At 38.0% G+C, this 23,936-nt stretch overlaps 1 protein-coding gene across 6 annotated transcripts in view; it reads left to right on the top strand.

The window, feature by feature from the left end:
• The first annotated feature begins 217 nt into the window (after positions 1-217).
• Positions 218-23,936, top strand: part of SCAPER (S-phase cyclin A associated protein in the ER) — a 522,269-nt gene continuing 498,550 nt past the window's right edge. For 4 of the 6 annotated variants that reach the window (XM_045448989.1, XM_045448990.1, XM_045448988.1 and 1 more), the window contains exons 1-2: positions 218-321; positions 7,752-7,819. Coding sequence is in view for 4 of the 6 variants with exons in the window: in XM_045448988.1 (XP_045304944.1) it covers positions 7,814-7,819 (6 nt within the window). In the remaining 2 variants the exon portion in view is untranslated. The other 2 variants (XM_045448987.1, XM_045448986.1) reach the window with 2 other exon arrangements.

Below are 23,936 nucleotides of genomic sequence, written 5' to 3'. Positions count from 1 at the left end.
GAAGGGACTGAATCCAAGATTGTGGCTAAAAGCCGCGGTGAGAATGCAGCCTAACGAAGGGAAGAGCTCCACGGAAGCAACCGCGCCGGTACAACGAAAGCCAACCCACGCCAAGTCTCCCCGCCTTCTCGGCCGGTCGGCGCGAACCTGGCTGCGCCTGCGCGCGGGAGGCCGCAACTAGGGAGGGGAGCAGCACGGCCCCGGCTGGGGGTCACGTGGTGCTCCGGCAGCTGTCCCGCCCCCCGTAGCCGCCCCTCCCCGCCCCGCCCCTTTCCCGGCGGGACGCTCGGAGCTGCCCCGAACTGCGCAGGGCTGCCGGGGGTGAGTGTCCGCGAGGGGCGCGCGTAGCGCAGACCCAGGAGGCCCGGGGCTGGGGCCTGGCCGGGCGGAATGCGTTGCGGGGTCCAGGGGACAAAATGGCGGCGGGTACTCCCCTTCACCCTCTCCCCTCACCTGGCAGTGTGGGCGGAGAGGGTCAGCGATCGCTGCTGGGGGAGGGGAGCCACGGTTGCTCGGGAGGGCCCGGGGTTCCTCTGAGAAGGCCTGGGGGCGAGGGTAGGCAGGCTCCCGGCCTGCGCTGCGGGTTCAACTGGGGTGGGGGTGAAGGTGGGGATGGGTACTGCCTCACCCCTTTACTGAGTATGCGGTGGTGCGCGTGTTGAGGCTTCTGGAATGTCCAAACTGCAAGGGGTTTCCGTAGGAGACTCCCGCCCAGCCCTTCATTTGACAGGTGATCGCCATCATTTCATTCTCCTCAGGGTTTACCACGCTTTCCCTGCTTGATGATTCGGGTCTTAGCTCTGCTTGGGAAGCAGGGCGGGAATTGTCTTACAAATTCGTAAACTGAGGCCTGGAGGGGTGAAGACTTGAACCAGTGCCTCACGCCTGGGAGTATTAGGACCCAGCCTTCTGCCTGTGTTAGTGCTCCTTCCCCCTGCTCCAGTGAGTGAAGGGATTTTTAGAAAGCAGTCAGAAAACTGGTTCTCTGAGCACCTGCTGCTGTCAAGTGGCTCCCGCTGGGATGGGGCTGCCTGCCTGAGACCAGTTTCCTGTTGCTCGTGGATTGTTCCCTCCTTCTATATGTGCCGAGATATTTTCCATGAAAATGGCTGTTCATTATAGTCATCTTACTGAATAGATAGCAATTCCTTGTAAGTACCATAGTTTGGTATGGTTTACACATTGATTTCACCAACATTAGCTATTTCATTCTCATAATCCAAGGTAGAAGGGTGGGCTAGGCATTATGTTCATTTTATGAATGGGGAAACTAAGGTTCAGAGACGTTATTACTTGCTCCAGGATCACCAGCTGGTGAATCGTTAATCTGGGATGATGCTTTTATACCTTGGGTTGGTAATCTGACCATTATCCCACTCTGGTTTATTTTGGTGCCCTGGCCCTTGTATTTTTTTCTACCTATGACTTTTCCTCAAAATGTGTTGGGTGCAGATTGATTTATGCCACATATGGAAATGATCTGAGTAATATTCACTAAGGAATTAATATTTTAATCAGAGAGTCAATTTTTAATATGACTTGGAAAGTTTCTTTGTGGGAGGAAGTGTGAGAATGAGGGCTTTGAAGGCAGACTGATTTGAGTTTGAATCCCAGCTTCACTACTTGTCCTTTGGCAGATTACTTAATTTTTCTGAGCCGTGGTTTCCTCATCTGTAAAATAGAGATAATGTGATTCACCTCATAAATTTGTTGATAGCAAGTAAATGAGGTATGTGTACAGCATTAAGAACTGCTCCTCGCCCATAGTAAGCCCCCAACAAATGCTTGCCTCTTCCTTCTCCGCATTCCCTTGAGCTGCAATTTTTTGTTCTCTGTAGTTAACCACTTTACGTTAGTCCACCTGGTGGATTGTGCATGGACGCATAATCAATGTTGCTATACAAATGCATTTATAAATAATTTTGGTTACTAAGGTTCAAAGGATATAGTGTTTTAAACATAGATCTTAAAAATATCCTTAGGGCTTCATAGATACTTAATCACTGAAAGGTTGATTTGATGTTAACTTTATTAAAAGCTTCACTTAACTACTTTACAGGAATGTTAAGATGAAGGGGGTTGGTTGATATTCTATCTTTTCTTTCACCTTCCTACCTAGCCACAACTCAACCTAGTTTTAAAGGAGAAACAAAAGTTATTTGGGAATCCCATGTGAACATTCTTTAAACACTTAGATGGTGGTGGTAAGTGGGAAGTTAAACAGAATTCTCTCTAATGGTGCAACCTGATATCCGTTGTGAAATTCACGTTTCTGAAATTGTAGAAGTGACAACTGCAAATGGCTTGAATAACAAAATAAGTAGTAAAAATCTGTTTCCAGTTTTATGCTGGGATGGTAACCTTTTTCACACACATGTTTGGCTTTGGCAGTAGATATTATGGGAAAAGCAAAAAGATCTGCAGTTCACTGGTGAGGCCACCTTAAATTATTAGAAGGAAATGATTTATAGAAAGACTTTATTCTGGACATAAAGATTTCATGGAGCTTTGCTAAAATAATGACTACTTTTTAATGATAATTTCTTCAATAGTAAGTTCATTATATGTTTTGAAAACGTGAATTAGAATAGAATTAATTGCTATGTACCAATTTTCTATTTCAGTAATTATGTGTGCATGGACAATTTTGTCTCATAAAAGCTAATCCCCTTTCATTGTTTTGAAGCATATCTCAGAGGTATTTCATTTGTAAAGATTTCAGTATGTGTTAGGCCTATTTAATATAGTATTGCAAAAGAGAGGTAGTTTTGGTTTTTTCAAAGAGGCATGCCAGGTTCATGGGAGAAGATAAATTCATCCTGTGTGATTTATTCATGGTAGTATATATGGAAGTGCTCAGAATTGAAAACTTCATTAAACAACTGGAATTATAAATAAAATGTCTATATTCTTCAAAGTACTTATTTTGCCATAATACACTTAATTTTCCACTTCGCAAAGCTGTGAACAATTACTGGTAGTTTTTGAGTATGCCTGTGACAGCATTGTTTACCAGACTCAGGGAAATACTTGGATTGTCTTCAATTTCAGAAAATGCAAGTACATGAGTGGTAGACTTTGTGGACACCGGAGTTTGTAAACCCCAGCTTTGCTAGAATTTATTGGCGACCATGAGAACAATTCATAGATGTACTCACCTGGTTTCTGTTAGATGGGTCTATATTTTTTAGAGTTACTAACAGGCTTCTCACTATTTGGGCCTGCCATTTGCTTCTTGCCCTTTCACAACCTGCGTACCTAAACTCAGATGAAGAGAGGCAGGCCTTTCCTGGCCCTTGAGCCAATCTTCCCATTTCCATTTGTAGGACTCAGGTGTTTCCACAGACTTTCTGGGACTGTAGAGCAGGCTAGGACAAGTGAGACTTCAGTTTATCATTGGCAGCTACTTGTTTTGAAATCTCTGGCCCAGGGTCCGTTTCCTGTTTACTGACTTGTTTATTTTTTGTGCTCCATTTTCTGCTTGCCCATTGTTTTGCTGTAGCCTAGAGTTTCTCAAATTTATTTGAGGAGCACTGCCAAATATTTGCCACATCCATTTTTTTATATTAACTGATTTTTTTTGTTTATGGTAACATTTTAGATTTTCTTTTAAAATGTAAGTAAAAGGGGCACCTGGGTGGCTCAGTTTGTTAAGCATCCAACTTTTGATTTCAGCTCAGGTCATGATCGTATGGTTCTGAGATTGAGCCCCACATAGGATTCTGTTTGGGATTCTCTCTCTCCCTCTCTCTCTGCTCGTTCTCTGCTTGTGCATGCTCTCTCTCAAAAATAAATATTAAAAAATAAATTGTAAGTAAAAGTGTTTTATTTAGGGAAAAATGTTATATGAATAATAGTATGGGTGGTAGTTAATGGCAAATACGAAAGTAGTAACTGCTTGAAATTTTGGAAGTTCTGGATTAGGTGTTAGGTTTTGTTTTTTTTTTTTTAAACAATTTATTGCGATATATTTCACACCATAAAATCAGCCATTAAAGTATACATTTCAGTAGTTTTTTGGTGTTTTCACAGAATTGTGCAAACATCACCCCAATTTTAGGACATTTTCAAAACCCCATATGAAACCCCATAACAACCATTCTCTATTCCTGACTGTCATCTCTTCTCCTTCCCACTTTCTGCATCAGCCGTAGGCAACCACTAATCTACTTTATTTTCTCTGTGGATTTGTCTGTTCTGGCATTTCATATTAATAGAATCATATAATAGGTGGCCTTTTGTGTTTGGTTTCTTCCATTTAGCATAGTATTTTCAATGTTCACCCATGCTGTAGTGTATCAACACTTCCCCCCCCCCTTTTTTTTTTTAACTCTTTAATGTTTTAGAAGAGTTTTAGGAGCACAGAAAATTTTTTTAGAGAACGTACGGAGATTTCCCATATGTTCCCTGTCCCCACTTAGTTTTGCTTCTCCCATCATCAACATCCCCCACTAGAGTGGAATGTTTGTTAAAATTGATTTAACTTACATTGACAAGTCCCTATCACACCAAAGTTCATAGTTTACATTAGTATTTACTCTTGGTGTTGTATTTATGGGTTTGAACAAATGTGTAATGACATGTATACACCATTATAATATCTTAAAGAATACTTTCATTGCCCTAAAAATTCTTTGTATTCTGCCTGTTTATCCCTCTTTCTCCCTAACCCCTATAACAATTGATCTTTTCTCTTCCATAGTTTTGACTTTTCCAGAAACTTCGTGTCTTTTTATGGCTGAATACTATTTTATTGTGTGGATATACCACATTTTATTTATCCATTCATCAGTTGATGGACATTTGGATGGTTTCACTTATTGAATATTATAAATAATGCTGCTATAAACATTTGTGTACAAGTTTTTGTGTGGACATATGTCTTTATTTCTCTTGGGTATATACTGAAGAGTGGAATTGCTGGGTCATATAGTAACTCTACCTTTTGAAGAACTACCAGATTATTTACAAAACCAGCTATAGCATATGACATTCCGAAGTTTATGTTGCCTCCACAATTTTTCCACATCGTCTCCAACACTTGTTATTGTTTGTCTTTGGGATTGTAGCCATCCTAGTGGGTGTGGGTGTGAAGTGATATCTTATTGTGGTTGTGATTTATATATCCCTAATGATTAATGATATTCAACATCTTTTCATGTTCCTATTAGCCATTTGTCTATCTGTTTTGGAAAACTGAGGACATAGCTTTTTTTTTTTTTTTTTTTTTTAAAGTAGGCTTCACACCCAGCGCAGAGCCCAACACAGGGCTTAAACTCATGACCCTGAGATCAAGACCTGAGCTGAGATGAAGAGTCGGACACTTAACTGACTGAGCACCCAGGCACCCCAGGACATAGTCTTTTTAACTTCTTCATTTTTATAGATGAGACTTCTGATACTCAAAGAGATCAAATGACTTCTCATGGTCACAGCCAGTGATTTGGTTGACTCCAGTGTCTCTATATACTCTTTCTACTACATCGTGCTTTCTCCTACTTTTTATTTTTTATTTTTATTTATCTATCTATCTATCTATCTATCTATTTCCTACTTTTTACAAGTGAATACAGATGAAGTGATCTGGAAATTAAGATGTAGAAGACATCTGTCAGCTGGGGATGTCAGAGTAGGCTTTATGAAGATGACTTTAGAGTTGGCCTTGAATAGTTAAAAGGCTTTGAATATGTAGGAGGGTGAGAGGAAGGCAACATGGTGAGCAAATATTCTTTAGCATGGGCTTTATCAAATAAGTATTTAATGCTTATTGAATGCCAGGTACTGTTCTAGGTTCTGAGACCATAGCCGTAACGAAACCAACAAACACCATGAAGCTTATGTTCTTGTTGGGGGGGGGGGGGGGGAAGATGGACAGTATACCAATTAAGTAAATACTATAAGGTGATAAATGCTCTAGAGGAGAAGTGGGATACGAAGTGCCGGGGGTGGGAGTCAGGATAAATGGGTTGCAATTTAATGTATTTTAATTTATTAAATAATTTAATTTTTTATGTAATCTTTACACCCAGCATGGGGCTTGAACTCTCAACCCTGAGATCAAGAGTTGTGTGCTCTACTGACTGAGCCAGCCAGGTGCCCCTAAATGGGTTGCAGTTTTAAATAAAATGTTTGGGAAGGCTTCACTGAGGAAGTGATATATGAGTAAAGATGGAGTAAATCTTGAGTCTTTCAGATAAGTGGCCAATAATTAAAAAGCCCTGAGGCCTGAGTGTGTCTGGCATGTCGGGGAACATAAAGAGGCCAGTGTGGCTGGAGTGGAATGAACACCAAAGAGGAGAGGAGTCGAGGTATGGTCAGGGAGGTATGAGTGTGGTAGGCTACTATGAAGACTTTGGCTTTTACTCTGAGATGGGGAGTAACTGGGAGAGTTGTGAACAGAGAGGCACTGCATTAAAAAATAACAGTTTAATTGAGGTATAATTTATACACCATACAATTCAGCCATTAAAAAAAATGGCTTTTGTATCCACAGACTTGTGCAACCATCACCATAATGAATTGTAGAACATTTTTGCCATTTCAGAAAGAAACCTCATGCGCATTAGCAGTCACTCCCATTTTCCTCCAACTTCCTAGCCTTAGGCAACCAATAATCTATTTTCTGACTCTGTGGATTTGCCTGTTCAGGAAATTACGTATAAATTATTCGATATGTTATCTTTTGTGACTGGCTGGCTTCTTAGCATAATGTTTTTAAGGTTCCTTCATGTTGTAGTATGTATAAGCACTTTATTCCTTTTTATGGCCCAGAAATATTCCATTGTATGTATATACCACCTTCTGTTTATCCATCATTTGATGGACATTTGGGTTGTTTCCACTTTTGGCCATTATGTATAATGGTGCTATGAATACTTGTGTATAAGTTTTTGTGTGGACTTATGTGTTGTATTTTAAAAGGAACAAATACACTTGGCAAAGGATAAATTACCTAGGCTCTGATCCCAGAAGCAACTAGGTTCCAACTGCTACATTTCTTCATTCATTAGCTTTTCTTATGGGGTTAGATCATTCTATACAGGAATATCCTTGTTGCTTTGTGTTCTATCTCGGTTTCTGCTTTGGGTTTGAGTAAAGGTTTGGCCACATTATATTGATATCCTGAAAAGTAAAATATGTTCTATGTGGAGACTTATATAATAGTAATTAAAATATTCTGATAAAATCTCAGTTTTTGAAAGTTCCTAAGAATAGGTATATCATGTTTTGTATCCTGGGTTGGCATTCATTAGTGGGTCATAAATCAGTTCAGTGAAAGCAGCATTTGAAAAATGAGAAGGAAATCTCAGAGTACATCTCACACAATAGGTATAAACATCACTTTATGAAACTTTTGTTGCAGTTAAACATTTGTGAACTGAGTAAGGATATACTATATGTGTGTTATGTGTACTATATAGATGGTAGTAAAAAAAAAGTCTCTGGATTGAGAGATCATAGACTCTTAATGTAATTAATTAACAGTGTTTCTCTTGTATTTAATTAAAAAAATTTTTTGGAGAGCACTGAGGTATTGTTCAGCATGGAATATTTAAAACATGCGATATTACATCCAAACAGTATAAAAGAGCAATTTTATTTTTTTGTTTAATGTGTTGACAAACTTGTGGTAATGAGACTTCTGTCTTTTTAAGAATAAATGTTTTTTTGACAATCTTATGACTAAGAATGACAATCTTATGACTAAGAATACATATATATATATGTATTTTTTTTTTTTTTTATTGTAGGAGTCACACCCCAGGGGTTTATGTGGTAAATGAGCTTCTTGGCATACCAACGGAATTAAAGAATGATGGTAAGTGATCAAGCTACCTTAAACACTAACCTGTTTTTTTGTCCTTCCTTCCATCTCTTTTTCATTTATTATCTTTGCAGTATATTCTAGAGCATCAGAGAGCTTTATTTCCTTTTACAGCTTCATAGTATTTCCTATTGATTTGTGTTGTTTTTAAATAGCTCTGATGGGCAAAGTGTAGTAAAAGCATTGCTTGTTTGCCAACTGTGATGGTAAGGAATGTGGCCAAAAACCTGAAAGTAAATTAAAAATGCCTGTGATCATCCATAACAGATAATTCCCATAATGAAAGTATATTCACTTTACTTTTTGTAACATTTCCTGTAATTCTAACAAATAAGAATTGAAAACTGATAGCTTGATAGGGAAAAAGAGAAAATAATTGAGAATTAAGCTTTTGTGTTCTGCCTAGTTACCAGGAAGTAAAGAGTTCAAAAAATCTAAAAAACACTTTGGTCTGAGCCTATTAATTTTACAGCAACCATCCTCTGCATTTCTATAGTTCCTGAGGGCATATTGTAATATCATACAAAAGTTATTCCTGGTGCTAACTTTTGAAAGTATCAAGAAAGGAGGAAGTTGATTCAGTAGCCACTGTTTATTTTTTTACCTATTTATTTAAAAAATTTTTTAATCTTTATTTATTTTTGAGAGAGAGAGACAAAGCACGAGCAGGGGAGGAACAGAGAGAGGGAGACACAGAATCTGAAGCAGACTCCAGGCTCTGAGCTGTCAGCACAGAACCCGACGTGGGGCTTAAACTCACAAACCATGAGTTCATGACCTGAGCCGAAGTCGGATGATTAACCGACTGAGCCACCCAGGTGCCCCAGCACCCATTGTTTAAAAGTCAGGGAAGTATGATCAGATTTTCATCCAAAATGGTAAAACTGAAAAGAATTTGTGCTTAGCAGGGCTAACTTCAGTTACTTATTTTTGTTGAATACCTCGTTTACAAATGATGTTCATTTATTCATGATGTACTTATTTCAGTCATTTATTCATGATATCTTTATCATGCCAATTATTCATCATTCATGGGAGAAGATAGATGGTAAATACATAAGTATATGATTTAAAATATAATTGTGAGATGTGCTACAAAGGAGTACAGGTTTGTTCGAGCATATAAAAGGGGTCCTGGCTGAGTCCGGGGGTTAAAATACTTCATTTTGAGACAGTTACTGTTTAAGTTGGGACTTGAAAGACCAGTAGGTTTTATTTATTTATTTTATTTATTTATTTTTTTAAGACCAGTAGGTTTTAGTTGGGCTAAGAGAAACACCATCATCAAGGTGTCATCAAGGATTTGATTGCTTTTCTTCCCTTCTCTCTACCATCTAGTGTGTTTCCATTATATTAAGCTTCTTTATATGATCCTAATTGCCTAGAGGCAGATTTTCTATTTTTTTGGCAGAGTATCACATGACTGATGATGTGTCCTTCTCAGTGAATCACATCAGAAAGCATATGATGGTCAGTTTGTCCTGCTTTTGGTCATGTTACCTTTGATCACTTGGTTAATACAGGATTGTTTTTCTGTTTAAAGTTTGTGTTTTCTCTTTTGAAATTAACGAGTAGTTTGTTGAGAGAGTCTTTGAGGCTGTGTAAATACCCTGTACCTCATCAAATTGTCACCCGCTAGTTTTAGCACTCCATGATGGTAACACTTATTAAACATCTGTGAGGAAAAGGTTGACATACCCACCTATCCGTGTCTGGATACTTGGATTTTTTATTTTATTTAATGTTGTAGTCTATTACTATCATTATTTATTTATTTATTTATTTATTTATTTATTTTTCAACGTTTATTTATTTTTGGGACAGAGAGAGACAGAGCATGAACGGGGGAGGGGCAGAGAGAGAGGGAGACACAGAATCGGAAACAGGCTCCAGGCTCTGAGCCATCAGCCCAGAGCCCGACGCGGGGCTCGAACTCACGGACCGCAAGATAGTGACCTGGCTGAAGTCGGACGCCCAACCGACTGCGCCACCCAGGCGCCCCTATCATTATTTATTTTGATGCTCAAATTGTTCCAGACTTAGCCAGTGGAAGCTCCTTCAACCTGGCTTTTGCCATATGTCATTATTCTTTGAGCATTTCTGTACTTTGTAGTGTAACAAACTGATCCAGATTCATTTGTGTTTTCACTGCCTCATTCTTTTTCCCACCTTATTACACAGGCTAGGGCCTTTTTTTGAAGGGAAGTGGTGATGGTGGGCAAGATCCTTATCTCTTTCAGCATTATAGCATTAAATATGGTGTTTGTTGTAGTTTGTGAAGAGTTTTTATCACATGCTTTTTTTCATCTGTTGAGATGAACATAGGGCTTTACTCCTTTATTTTGCTTATTTGGTATATTACATTAATTGATTTGAAAATGTTATACTAGCCTTGCATATTTGAAATAAACTCAACTTGGTTGTGATATCTTAGCTGGATTTGATGTACAAATCTGTGTGTGTGTGTGTGTGTGTGTGTGTGTGTGTGTGTGTGTGTGGTATTTTCACATCTTCACTCTTGAACTGGGGGCCCATGGAACGGGATCCTTTAAGACATCCAACAAATGAGCCCACTCATGCCTGCATGGCACTGTGAAGAGCAAGAAGCCCTTTGTTGGCTGGCTGGGTGGAGTGGTTCTACCCGGAACCAGGGCTTGCAGAGCGGGTCCCCTTAAGACATCAGGGTTTGAATCCCAGCCCAGCGCCTGGGGAGGGGGGAGACTGTGGAGTGGGACAAACTGGTGTGCTGGCATCTACACCGCACTGTGAGGACGGCTTAAACAGAGTGGTTTGGGACACCTGGTCCAGGGAGAATGACTGGGGTGTTGCTATTTTTTCCCCATCACAACAAGGTGGGGCTTCAGGGAATGGGCAATGGGCCCACAGTAGAGGCATGATGCACCTACACCAAATCACGTCTCTCCACGCCTGGTAACTGCATATCTACTGGAGCAAGACTGACACTGACCAGACCAGACCGCACCATCAGATATCTGTCTAATGGTTTTGCATTTTCTGATTTGAGTTTTGGACAGTCCTTACTGTTTATATACATGTATAAGTATATAATTTTTTTTTCTTCTTCTTCCTTTTCTTCTGCATGTTCCTTCCCTTCCCTATTCTGGTTACTCTGGTTGTTGGTTTGTTTAAAGAGATATTTTTAATCTATTCTTTTTATACCTCTTCTGTATCTCCTTCTTTATTTTCCCCCCTCTGTCTCTCTGGATTAAGCCATATAGTTCCTCTGATTCTTTGCCTGATCAGTTTTTTTTTTTTTTTCTTTTCTCTTTCCTCACCCCTGTCATTTCTCTCTTATTCCTATGGGATAAGGCTTCTTCTACCACCAGCCCCCTCCCCCCCCCTTAAAGATTTTTTCCAGGGTTACTTCAACAAACAAAGCACACCTGGTAGAAGGCCCAAACCACCACTACGAGTAGGGAAATAAAGCAACCAGAGTCACAACAACAGAGAACATGCAACACACTCCAAAAACACCTCCTGAAGGGCCAAGCCCTGGACAGTACATGAGCCTTTTTTGATATAATAGTGCTCGCAGGTGCAGGCCACATAATAAGCTATTAAAACATACAAGGGACAGAAAACTATCCAAAATGATGATCCAAAAGAATTCTCCTCAAAAGAAATTCCAGGAAGAAATGCCAGCTAGAGAATTGCTGAAAACAGATATAAACAATATATCTGAGCAAGAATTTAGAATAATAGTCATAAAATTCATAGCTGGGCTTTAAAAAGCATAGAAGACAGCAGAGAATCTATTGCTTCAGAGATCAAGGAACTAAGAAATAGTCACCATGAATTAAGAAATACTGTAAATGAAGTACAAAATAAACTAGATGCAGTGACATCAAAGATGGAGGAAGCAGATGGGAGAATAAGTGAAATGGAAGATAAAATTATGGAAAATGATGAAGCCAAGAAAAAGATAAGAAAATACTAGATGAAGAGGGGGGAATTAGAGAACTAAGTGATTCAATGAAATGTAATAGTATCCATATCATAGTTTCAGAAGAAAAGAGGGGCAGAAGGTTTACTTGAACAAATTATAGCTGAAAACTAATTTGGGGAAGGAGGCAGACATCCAAATCGAGGAGGCACAGAGAACTCCCTTCAGATTTAACAAGAATATGTCTTCTCCATGGGATATCATGCTGAAACTGGCAAAATACAAAGATAAAGAGAGAATTATGAAAGCAGCTAGGGACAAATGGGCCTTAACCTACAAGGGTAGACATATAAGGTAGTAGCACACCTGTCCACTGAAACTTGGCAGGCCGGAAGGGAATGGCAGGAAATATTCAATGTACTGAATAGGAAAAATATGCAGCCAGGAATCCTTTATTCAGCAAAACTGTCATTCAGAATAGAGGGAGACAGAAAGGCTTTCCCAGACAAACAAAAACTGACGGAGTTCATGACCACTAAACCAGCCATGCAAGAGATTGGAAGGGTGACTCTGTGAGTGGAAAGCTGCAAAGACTACAGAGGACCAGAGATATCACTACAAGTGTGAAACCTACAGATAACACAATGACACTAAATCCATATCTTTGAATAATCACTCTGAAGGTAAATGGACTAAATGCTCCAATCAAAAGACATAGGGTATCAGAATGGACAAAAAAACAAGACTCATCTATATGCTGTCTACAAGAGACTCATTTTGGATCTGAGAACACCTTCAGATTGAAAGTGAGGGGATGGAGAGCCATCTATCATGCTACTGGAAGTCAAAAGAAAGCTGGAGTAGCCATACTTATATGAGACAAACTAGATTTTAAACTAAAGGCTATAGCAAGAGATGAAGAAGGGCATTATATCATAATTATGGGGATCTATCAAGAAGAGCTAACAATTGTAAATGTTTATGCCCCCAACTTGGAAGAACCCAAATATATAAATCAGTTAATCACAAACAAAAGCAACCTTATTGGTAAGATACAGTAATTGCCGGGGACTTTAATACTCCACTTACAGCAATGGACGGATCATCTAGGCAGAAAATCAATAAAGACACAATGGCCTTGAATGATACACCGGACGAAATGGACTTGACATTATTGACATATATTGACATATATTGACATCTTGACATACATTCAGAACTCTTCATCCAAAAGCAGAAGAATACACATTCTTCTTGAGTACACAAGGAACATTCTCCAAGATAGATCACATACTGGGTCACAAAATAGTCCTCAGTAAATATAAAAGAATTGAGATCATTACATGCATATTTTCAGATCACAAAGCTATGAAACTTGAAATCAACCACAAGAAAAAGTTTGGAAAGCCACCAAATGCATGGAGATTGAATAATATCGTACTAAGGAATGAATGGGTCAACCAGGCAATTAAAAAAGAAATTAAAAATGTATAGAAGCAAATGAAAATGAAAACAAGACAGTCCAAACCTTTTGGGATGCAGCAAAGGCAGTCCTAAGTGGAAAATACATTGCAATCCAGGCCTATCTCAAGAAATAAGAAAAATCCCAATACAAACTTAACCACACACCCAAAAGAACTAGAAGCAGAAGAGCAAAGAAACCCCAAAGCCAGCAGAAGAAGAGAAATAATAAAGATTAGAGCAGAAATAAATAATAGAATCCAAAAAAACCCAGTAGAACAGATCAATGAATCTAACAGCTGGTTTTTTAAAAAAATAAAATTGAGAACCCCCTAGCCAGACTTCTCAAAAAGAGAAGAGAGAGAACCCAAATACATAAAAATCATGAATGAAAGAGGAGAGATCACAATCAATCACTCAGATATACAAACAATTTTTAGAGAATACTATGAAAAATTATGCCAACAAACTGGACAACCTGAAATGGACAAATTGCTAGACACCCACACACTACTAAAACTCAAACGGGAAGAAATAGAAAATTTGAACAGACGCATAACCAACGAAGAAATTGAATCATTTATCAAAAGTCTCCCAACAAATAAGAGTCTTGGGCCAGATGGCTTCTTCCAGGGGAAGAATTCCAGGGGAATTCTAACAGACATTTAAAGCAGAGTTAATACCTATCCTTCTCAAGCTGTTCCAAGAAATAGAAATGGAAGGAAAGCTTCTGGATTCATTCTATGAAGCCGGCATTACCTTGATTCCCAAACCAGACAGAGACCCCACAGGCCAATATCCCTGATGAACATGAATGCAAAAATTCTCCACAAGATACTAGCAAATCGAATTCAACAGTGTATTAAAAAGAATTATTCACCATAACCCAAGTGGGATTCATTCCTGGGCTGCAGGGCTGGTTCAACATTTGCAAATCAATGTGATACATCACATTAATAGAAGAAAGGGTAAGAACCATATGATTTTGACAATAGATGCAGAAAAAACATTTGACAAAATACAGCATCCTTCCTTATTAAAAACCCTCAGGAAACTCGGGATAGAAGGAACATACCTTAACATCAAAAAAGCCATATATGAGGGGCACTTGGGTGACTGTTGATTGAGCATCCGACATCAGCTTGGTTATGGTCTTGCAGTTTGTGAGTTACAGCCCCACGTTGGGCTCTGCTGACAGCTCAGAGCCTGGAGCCTGCTTTAGGTTCTATATTGCTCTTTCTGCCTCTCCCCCACTCATGATCTGTCTCTCTGTCTCAAAAATAAATACACATTAAAAAATTAAAAAAAGCCATATATGAAAAGCCCACAACTAATATCCTCAATGGGCAAAAACAGAGCTTTCCCCCTGAGATCAGGAACACAACAGAGATGTCCACTATCCCACTGTTGTTTAACACGGTGTTGGGAGTCCTAGCCTCAGCAATCAGACAACAAAATGTAATAAAAGGCATCTAAATTGGCAAAGAAGAAGTTCAGACTCACTTTTTGCACATGACATGATACTCTACATGGAAAACCTGAAAGACTCCACCAAAAAGCTGCTAGAACTGATACATGAATTCAGCAAGGTTGCAGGATACAAAAATCAGTGTACAGAAATCGGTTGCACTTCTATGCACCAACAATGAAGCAACAGAAAGAGAAATCAAGAAATCGATCCCATTTGGAATTGCACCAAGAACCATAAAATACATAGAAATAAATGTAACCAAAGATGTAAAAGATCTATATGTTTAACTATAGAAAACTTATGAAAGAAATTGGAGAAGACACAAAGAAATGGAAAAACATTCCATTCTCATGGATTGGAAGAACAAATACTGTTAACATGTTGATACTACCCAAAACAATCTACACATTCAATGCAATCCCAATCAAAATAACACCAGCATTCTTCACAAAGCTAGACAAACAATCCTAAAATTTGTATGAAACCACGAAAGACCCCAAACAGCCAAAGTAATATTGAAGAAGAAAACCAAAGTAGGAGGCATCACAATCCCAGACTTCAGTCTCTACTACAAAGTTGTAATCATCAAGACAGTATGGTGTTGGCACAAAAACAGACACACAGACCAATGGAACAGAATAGAGAACCCAAAAACGGACCCACAAATGTATGGCCAACTCATCTTTGTCAAAGCAGGAAAGAGTATCCAATGGAAAAAAGGCAGTCTCTTTAGCAAATGGTGCCTGGAGAACTGGACAGCAACATGCAGAAGAATGAAACTGGACCACTTTCTTACACCATACATAAAAATAAACTCAAAATGGATGAAAGACTTAAATGTGAGACAAGAAACCATCAGAACCCTAGAGGAGAAGATAGGCAACAACCTCTTTGACCTCAGCCATAGCAACTTCTTACTCGACACATCTCCGAAGGCCAGGGAAATAAAAGCAAAAATGAACTATTGGGATCTCATCAAGATAAAAGACTTCTGTACTGCAAAGGAAACAATCAACAAAACTGAAAGGCAACTGACAGAATGGGAGAAGATATTTGCAAATGACACATCGGATAAAGGGTTAGTATCGAAAATCTATAAAGAATTTACCAAACTCAACACCCGAAAAATAAACAATCCAGTGAAGACATGGGCAGAAGACATGAATAGACACTTTTCCAAAGAAGACATCCAGATGGCCAACAGACATATGAAAGATGCTCAACATCACTCATCATCAGGGAAATACAAATCAAAATCACACTGAGACACCACCTGACACTGGTCAGAGTGGCTAAAATTAGCAACTCAGGAAGCAACAGATATTGGCAAGGATGTAGAGAAACGGGAACCCTCTTACACGGTTGGTGGGAATGCAAACTAGTCCAGCCACTCTGGAAAACAGTATGGACGTCCCTCAAAATATTAAAAATAGAACTACCCTTTGACCTAGCAATTGCACTACTAGGAATTTATCTAAAGGATGCAGGAATGCTGATTCATAGTGGCACTTGTACCCCAGTGTTTATAGCAACGCTTTCAACAATAGTGAAAGAATGGAAAGAGCCCAAATGTCCATCAACTGATGAATGGGTAAAGCAGATGTGGCTTATATCTACAATGGAATACTACTTGGCAACGAGAAAGAATGAAATCCTGCCGTTTGCAACAACCTGGATGGAACTGGAGAATATTATGCTAAGTGAAATAAGTCAGAGAAAGACAGGTATCATATGTTTTTACTCATATGTGGAAGTTGAGAAACTTAAGACCATGGGGGAAGGGAAAGGGAAAGGGAAAAAATAGTTTTAGGAAAGGGAAAGGGAAAAAATAGTTTTAAACAGAGAGGGAGGCAAACCCAAAAGGGACTCTTAAATACAGAGACCAAACTGAGGGTTGATGGTAGGGCATGGGGGAGAGGGGAAAATGGTTGATGGGCATTGAGGAGGGCACTTGTTGGGATGAGCACTGGGTGTTGTGTGTAAGCGATGAATTACGGGAATCTACCCCCAAAACCAAGAGCACACTGTATGCACTGTATGTTGGCCAACTTGACAATAAATTATATTTAAAAAAAAAAATAGTTTGAACTGGCAATTTACTTTGCTTGTATTATCTTGTTAGGTTCTGTTATCAGGGTGATGCAGGCCTCATAAAATGAGTTGTGTTCCTTCTATTTTATTTTCTTTATGAATTTAATGTAATTTTTTGTTTACATGGTTTGGAAAATTCACCAGTGGAACCCATGGGCTCTGGATTTTTTCTTTTGTGGGACTCAGTTTCTTTAATAAATACTCAGATTTTGTTTCGTTTTATGCCAGAGTTTGATAATTTATGTTTTCCAAGGAATTTGCATTTCATCAAATACTGTAAATTGATATTTTTAATATCCTTTTTTTTTCTTTAAAGTTTGGAGGTTTTAGAATCTACAGTGATGTTTCTTTTTAATTCCTGATAATGGTTAGTTTTGTGTCTTTTTCCTTGATCAACATTTCATTGGTGTTTTCAAATAGCCCATTTTAGGTTTTATTAGTTTTTTACTGTCATAGGTTTGTCTTGTATTTTATTTATTTTTGGTGCTTAATATTTCCTTCTTTTTTGGAATTAATATGCTACTGTTTCTAGCTTCTTGAAATAGAGACTCAGATAATTGGTTTTTAGCTTTTTGACATTCTCTCATTTATGGCTATACATTTTCTTTTAAGCATGTTTTGGCTGCTGTACAAGTACTGATGTATCATATTTTTATTATGATTCAGTTGAAAGTATTTTAAAATTTCCAGTGTGGCTTCTTGTATGTATGTTAGTTAGAAATGTATTGCCTAATTTCCTAACGTACAGGGATTCTTCTGGTTGTCTCTCTTTGGTACTTTCTATTCTTTGAAATTTAGTGTGGCCTGCTTATGACCCAGGATATCAACAGTCTGGAAAATTCCGTACACTGGAAAAGAATGTATATTCGATCATTGTTGAGTGTTGGGTTCCAGATGTGTCAGATATGTCAAGTTTGCTCGTTATGGTGTTCAGACTTCTGTATTGTTAACTCTTTTTGTCTATTCTGCCATCTTCTTAAGAGGTATGTTAAAATCTTCCGTAGTAATAGTGTTTTTTTTTCTATTTCAGTTTTTCCTTTTATGATATTAGATGTATATTTAGAATTGTTACATTTTACTGGTTGATGAACCTTTTATCATTTTGAAATATTACTCTGTCTCTAGCAGTAATCCTTGCCTTAATGTTGGCTTTGTTCAATATTGATATAGTTACCATTCTTTTTTAAATTTAATTCCAGCAGAGTTAACATACAGTGTTATATTAGTTTCTGGTATACAATATAGTGATTCAACAATTCTCTGTATTAGTTTGTCTCTTGTTCATTTGTTTGATTTCTTAAATTCTTTTTTTTATAAATTTTTTTTTTTTCAACGTTTATTTATTTTTGGGACAGAGAGAGACAGAGCATGAACGGGGGAGGGGCAGAGAGAGAGGGAGACACAGAATCAGAAACAGGCTCCAGGCTCTGAGCCCTCAGCCCAGAGCCTGACGCGGGGCTCAAACTCACGGACCGCGAGATCGTGACCTGGCTGAAGTCGGATGCTTAACCAACTGCGCCATCCAGGCGCCCCGATTTCTTAAATTCTGTATATGAGTGGAATTGTATGCTATTTGTCTTTCTCTACCTGACTTATTTTACTTTGCATTATACACTCTAGACCCATTCATGTTGTTGCAAATGGCAAGATTTCATTCCACCTTATGGCTGAGTAATATTCTAATTTATGTGTATACTACATCTTCTTTATCCATTCATCTGTCAATGGCTGCTTCCATAATTTCACTATTGTAAATAATGCCGCAATATAGAGATGCATATATCTTTTTGATTTAATGTTTTTATATTCTTTGGGTAAATACCTCATAGTGGAATTGCTGGATCATATTGTAGTTCTATTTTAATTTTTTGAGGAACCTTCTTACTGTTTTCTTCAGTGGCTGTACCATTTTGCATTCCCACCAGCAGTGCACAGCGTTCCTTTTTCTCCACATCCTCACTGGCACTTGCTGTTTCTTGCATTTTTGATTTTAGACATTCTGACAGGTGTGATGTGATAGCTCATTGTGGTTTTGATTTGCATATCCCTGATGATCAGTGATGTTGAACATCTTTTCATGTGTCTGTTAGCTGTCTGTCTTTTGAGAAATGTCTGTTCCTGTCCTCTGCCCATTCCTTAATTGGATTATTTGCTTTTTTGTGTGTTGAGTTGTATAAGTTCTTTGTATATTTTGGATACTAACCCTTTTTCAGATATGTCCTTTGCAAATATCTTCTTCCATTCCATAGGTTGTCTTTTAGTTTTGTTGATTATTTCCTTTGTGCAGAAGGCTTTTATTTTCATGTAGTCCCATGCCTCAGGAGACATATGTAGAAAAATGCTGCTATAGCCAATGTCAGAGAAATAAACTGCCTGTGCTTTTTTCTAGAATTTTTATGGTTTTAGGTCACATTTAAGTCTTTAATTCATTTTGAATTTATTTTTGTGTATGGTGTAAGAAAGTGGTCCAGTTTCATTGATTTGCTCATAGCTGTCGGCTATTCCCAACAGCATTTGTTGAAGAGACTGTCTTTTCCCCATTGTATACACTTGCTCCCTTTGTCAAATATTAATTGACCATAAATTTTGACTTATTTGTAGACTCTCTATTCAGTTCTGTTGATCTATGTTTTTGTGCCAGTACTATACTGTTTTGATTATTATGGCTTTGTAATATAACTTGAAATCTGGGATTGTGATACCTCCAATTTTGTTGTTCTTTTTCAAGTTTTTTTTTTTTTTTTTTTTTTTTTTTTGCCATTTGGGGTCTTCTTTGGTTCCATATAAATTTTATGTTAGTTTGTTCTAGTTCTGTGAAGAATGCTGTTGGTATTTTGATAGAGATTGCATTAAATCTGTAGGTTGCTTTGGGTAGTAGGGACATTTTAACAATATTTGTTCTCCTAGTCCATGAGCATGGAATATCTTTCCACTTATTTGTGTTGTCTTCAATATCTTTCATCATTGTTTTATAGTTTTCAGAGTATAGGTCTTTCACCTTTTTGGTTAAATGTATTTCCAGGTATTTTATTATTTTTGGTGCAATTGTGAATGGGATTGTTTTTTTAATTCTCTTTCTGCTACTTCATTATTAGCTTATGGAAATGCGGTGGATTTCTGTGTATTGATTTTGAATCCTGTGACCTCACTGAGTTTATTTATTTTTCTAGTAGTTTTTTGGTGGAATTCTTAGGGTTTTTGATATATTGTATGATTCATTTGCAAATAGTGAAAGTTTTACTTCTTCCTCACTGATTTGGATGCCTTTTATTTCTTTTTCTTGTCTGATTGTTGTGGCTAGGACTTCCAGGACTATGTTGAATAAACACGGTAAGAGTGGACATCCTTGTCTTCTTCCTGATCTTAGCTCTCAGTTTTTGATGTTGTTTGCTGTGAGTTTTTCATATATGGCCTTTATTATGCTGAGATATATTAACTCTCAACCTACGTGGGTGAGGGTTTTAATCATGAATGGATGTTGTACTTTGTCAGGTGCTTTTTCTGCATCTATTGAAAGGATCATATGGTTTTTATCCTTTCTCTTGTTATGATATAGCAAGTTGATTGGTTTGTGAATATTGAACCAGTCTTGCAACCCAGGAGTGAATCCCACTTAATCGTGGTGAATGATTTTTTTATATTGTTGGATTTGGTTTGCTAGTATTTTGTTGAGAGTTTTTACATCTGTGTTCAATAGAGATTGTGGCCTGTAGTTCTCTTTTTTTGTAACGTCTTTATCTGGTTTTGGTATCAGGATAATGCTGGCATCATAGAATGAATTTGGAAGCTTTTCTTCCTCTTCTATTTTCTGGAATAGTTTGATAGTATAGGTATTAACTCTTCATTAAATGTTGAGTAGAATTCGCTTGTTGAAGTTCTTTGGTCCTGGATTTTGTTTTTTGGGAGTTTGTTTTTTTGACTATTGATTCACATTGATTGCTGGTAATCAGTCTGTTCAGATTTTTTTTTGAATTTTTTAATGTTTTATGTTTTTTTTTTTTTTTTTTTTTTTTGAGAGTGTTCTTACGGGTGCGAGATAGAGTAATAGTGGGGGAGGGGCAGAGAGAGATGGAGACACAGAAAGTGAAGAAGGCTCCAGGCTCTGAGCTGTCAGCATGGAGCCCAACACGGGGCTCACACTTGGGAATCGTGAGATCATGACCTGAGTCACAGTTGATCGCTCAACTGACTGAGCCACCCAGGCATCTCTGTTCAGATTTTCTATTTCTTCTGATTTCATTTTTGGTAGTTTATATGTTTCTAGAAATGTATCCATTTCTTCCAGGTTGTCCAACTTGTTGACATATAATTTTTCATAATATTCTTTTACAATTCTTTGTATTTACATTATTTCTGTTGGTATTTCTCCTTTTTTCATTTCTGATTTTGTTTGAGTCCTCTCTGTCTCTCTCTTTGATGAGTCTGGCTAAAGGTTTATCAATTTTGTTGACTTTTTTAATTAAAAAAATTTTTAACGTTTATTTTTGAGAGAGAAAGAGAGAGCAGGAGAGGGGCAGAGAGAGAGAGAGAGGGAGACACAGAATCAGAAGCAGGCTCCAGGTTTTGAGCTGTCAGCACAGAGCCCAACACAGGGCTTGAACTCACCAACCTTGAGATCATGACCTGAGCTGAAGTTGGACACTTAACCGACTGAGCCACTCAGGCACTCCTGTTGATCTTTTTGAAGAACCAGCTCCTTATGGGGTACCTGAGTGGCACAGTTGGTTAAGCGTCTGATTTTGGTTCAGGTCATGATCTGTGGTTCGTGAGTTCAAGCCCCACATCAGGTACCGTGCAGTGCTGAGCCTGCGTGGGATTCTTTGTGTCTCTGTCTCTCTGCCCTCCCCCTCCATTTGCATTCTCTCTCTCTCTCAAAATAATTAAACTTAAAAAAAAAAACAAAACAAAACAACAAACCAGCTCCTTATTTCATTGTTCTGTTCTGTTGGTTTTTTAGTTTGTTTCATTTATTTCTTCTCTCATCTTTATTATGTCCTTCCTTGTACTGGTTTTGGATTTTGTTATTCTTTTCATATTCCTTTAGGTGAAAGTTTAAGTTGTTTAAGATGTTTCTTTCCTCATGAGGTAGACCTGTGTTGCTCTAAATTTCCCTTTTAGAACAGCTTTTGCTGCATCCCAAAGATTTTGGACCATTGTGTTATGATTTTCATTTGTCTACATGTATTTTTTTTTATTTTGTTTGAGTTTTTGGTTGATGTATTCATTGTTGAATAGCATGTTATTTAACCTCCATGTATTTGTGTTCTTTCCAGGTTTTTTCTTTTGGTTCATTTCTAGTTTCATAGTGTTGTGGTTGGAAAAGATGCATGGCATGACTTCAGTCTCTTTAAATTTGTTGAGACTTGTTTTGTGGCTTAACACATGATCTATTCTGGAGAATATTCCTTGTGCACATGAAAATAATGTGTATTCTGTTGTTTTATGATAGAATGTTCTGAATATATCTGTTAAATTCTTCTGGTGCATTGTGTCATTCAAAGCTACTATTTCCTTGTTGATTTTCTCTTTGGATGAGTTATCTGTTGACATTAAGTGTGGTATTAAAATCCCCTAGTATTACTGAATTACTGTCATTTACTTTCTTTAGTTCCATACTAGCTGCCTTATGTATTTGGGTTCCACCATGTTGGGTGCATAAATATTTACAATTGTTGTATATTCTTGTTGGATTGCTCTCTTTATAATTATGTAGTATCCTTTTTGTCTCTCGTTACAGTCTTTGTTTTAATGTCTATTTTTTAAGTATTGCTACTCCAGCTTTCTTTTCTGTTTGCATGATAAATGTTTTTCTATCCCTTTGCTTTTTTTTTTTTTTAATAATTTATTGTCAAGCTAGCTAACATACATTGTATATACAGTGTAGTCTTGGCTTCGGGAGTAGATTCCCATGATTCAACACTTATATACAACATCCAGTGCTCATCCCAACAAGTGTCCTCCTCAATGCCATCATCCATTTTCCTCACTCCCAACCCCTCACCCCCATCAACATTCAGTTCTCTTTTTTTTTTATTAACTTTTTTTTAATGTTTATATTTGAGAGAGAGAGAGAGAGAGAATGAGAGAGCATGAGCAGGGGAGGAGTCAGAGAGAGAGAGAGAGAGAGCGAGAGCGAGCGAGCGAGCGAGAGACACATAATCTGAAGCAGGCTCCAGGCTCCAAGCTATCAGCACAGGGCCCAAGGTGGGTCTCAAACTCAAAGACCGTGAGATCATTACCTGAGCTGATGTTGGATACTTAACCAACTGAACCACCCTGGCACCCCAAGTTTGTTCTCTGTATTTAAGAGTCTCTTATGGTTTGCCTCCTTCTCTGTTTGTAACTTATTTGTCCTTCCCTTCCTCTATTGTCTTCTGTTTCTCAAGTTGCACATGAGTGAAAACATGATATCTGTCTTTTTCTGAATGACTTATTTCACTTAGCATTGACTGTTGTTGATAGCACTGCTGTAAACATTGGGGTACATGTGCCACTATGAATCAGCATTCCTGCATCCTTTAGATAAATTCCTAGTAGTGCAATTGCTAGGTCAAAGGGTAGTTCTATTTTTAATATTTTGAGGGACGTCCATACTGTTTTCCAGAGTGGCTGGACTAGTTTGCATTCCCACCAACCGTGTAAGAGGGTTCCCGTTTCTCTACATCCTTGCCAATATCTGTTGCTTCCTGAGTTGCTAATTTTAGCCACTCTGACCAGTGTCAGGTGGTGTCTCAGTGTGATTTTGATTTGTATTTCCCTGATGATGAGTGATGTTGAGCATCTTTCATATGTCTGTTGGCCATCTGGATGTCTTCTTTGGAAAAGTGTCTATTCATGTCTTCTGCCCATGTCTTCACTGGATTGTTTATTTTTCGGGTGTTGAGTTTGGTAAATTCTTTATAGATTTTCGATACTAACCCTTTATCCGATGTGTCATTTGCAAATATCTTCTCCCATTCTGTCAGTTGCCTTTCAGTTTTGTTGATTGTTTCCTTTGCAGTACAGAAGTCTTTTATCTTGATGAGATCCCAATAGTTCATTTTTGCTTTTATTTCCCTGGCCTTCGGAGATGTGTCGAGTAAGAAGTTGCTATGGCTGAGGTCAAAGAGGTTGTTGCCTATCTTCTCCTCTAGGGTTCTGATGGTTTCTTGTCTCACATTTAAGTCTTTCATCCATTTTGAGTT

This window comes from Leopardus geoffroyi, chromosome B3 (genome assembly GCF_018350155.1).
Source record: "Leopardus geoffroyi isolate Oge1 chromosome B3, O.geoffroyi_Oge1_pat1.0, whole genome shotgun sequence".
NCBI classification, from domain to species: Eukaryota; Metazoa; Chordata; class Mammalia; order Carnivora; family Felidae; genus Leopardus; species Leopardus geoffroyi.
Note: the sequence above shows the minus strand (reverse complement) of the source record. Positions and strands in the feature narration are given on the sequence as shown.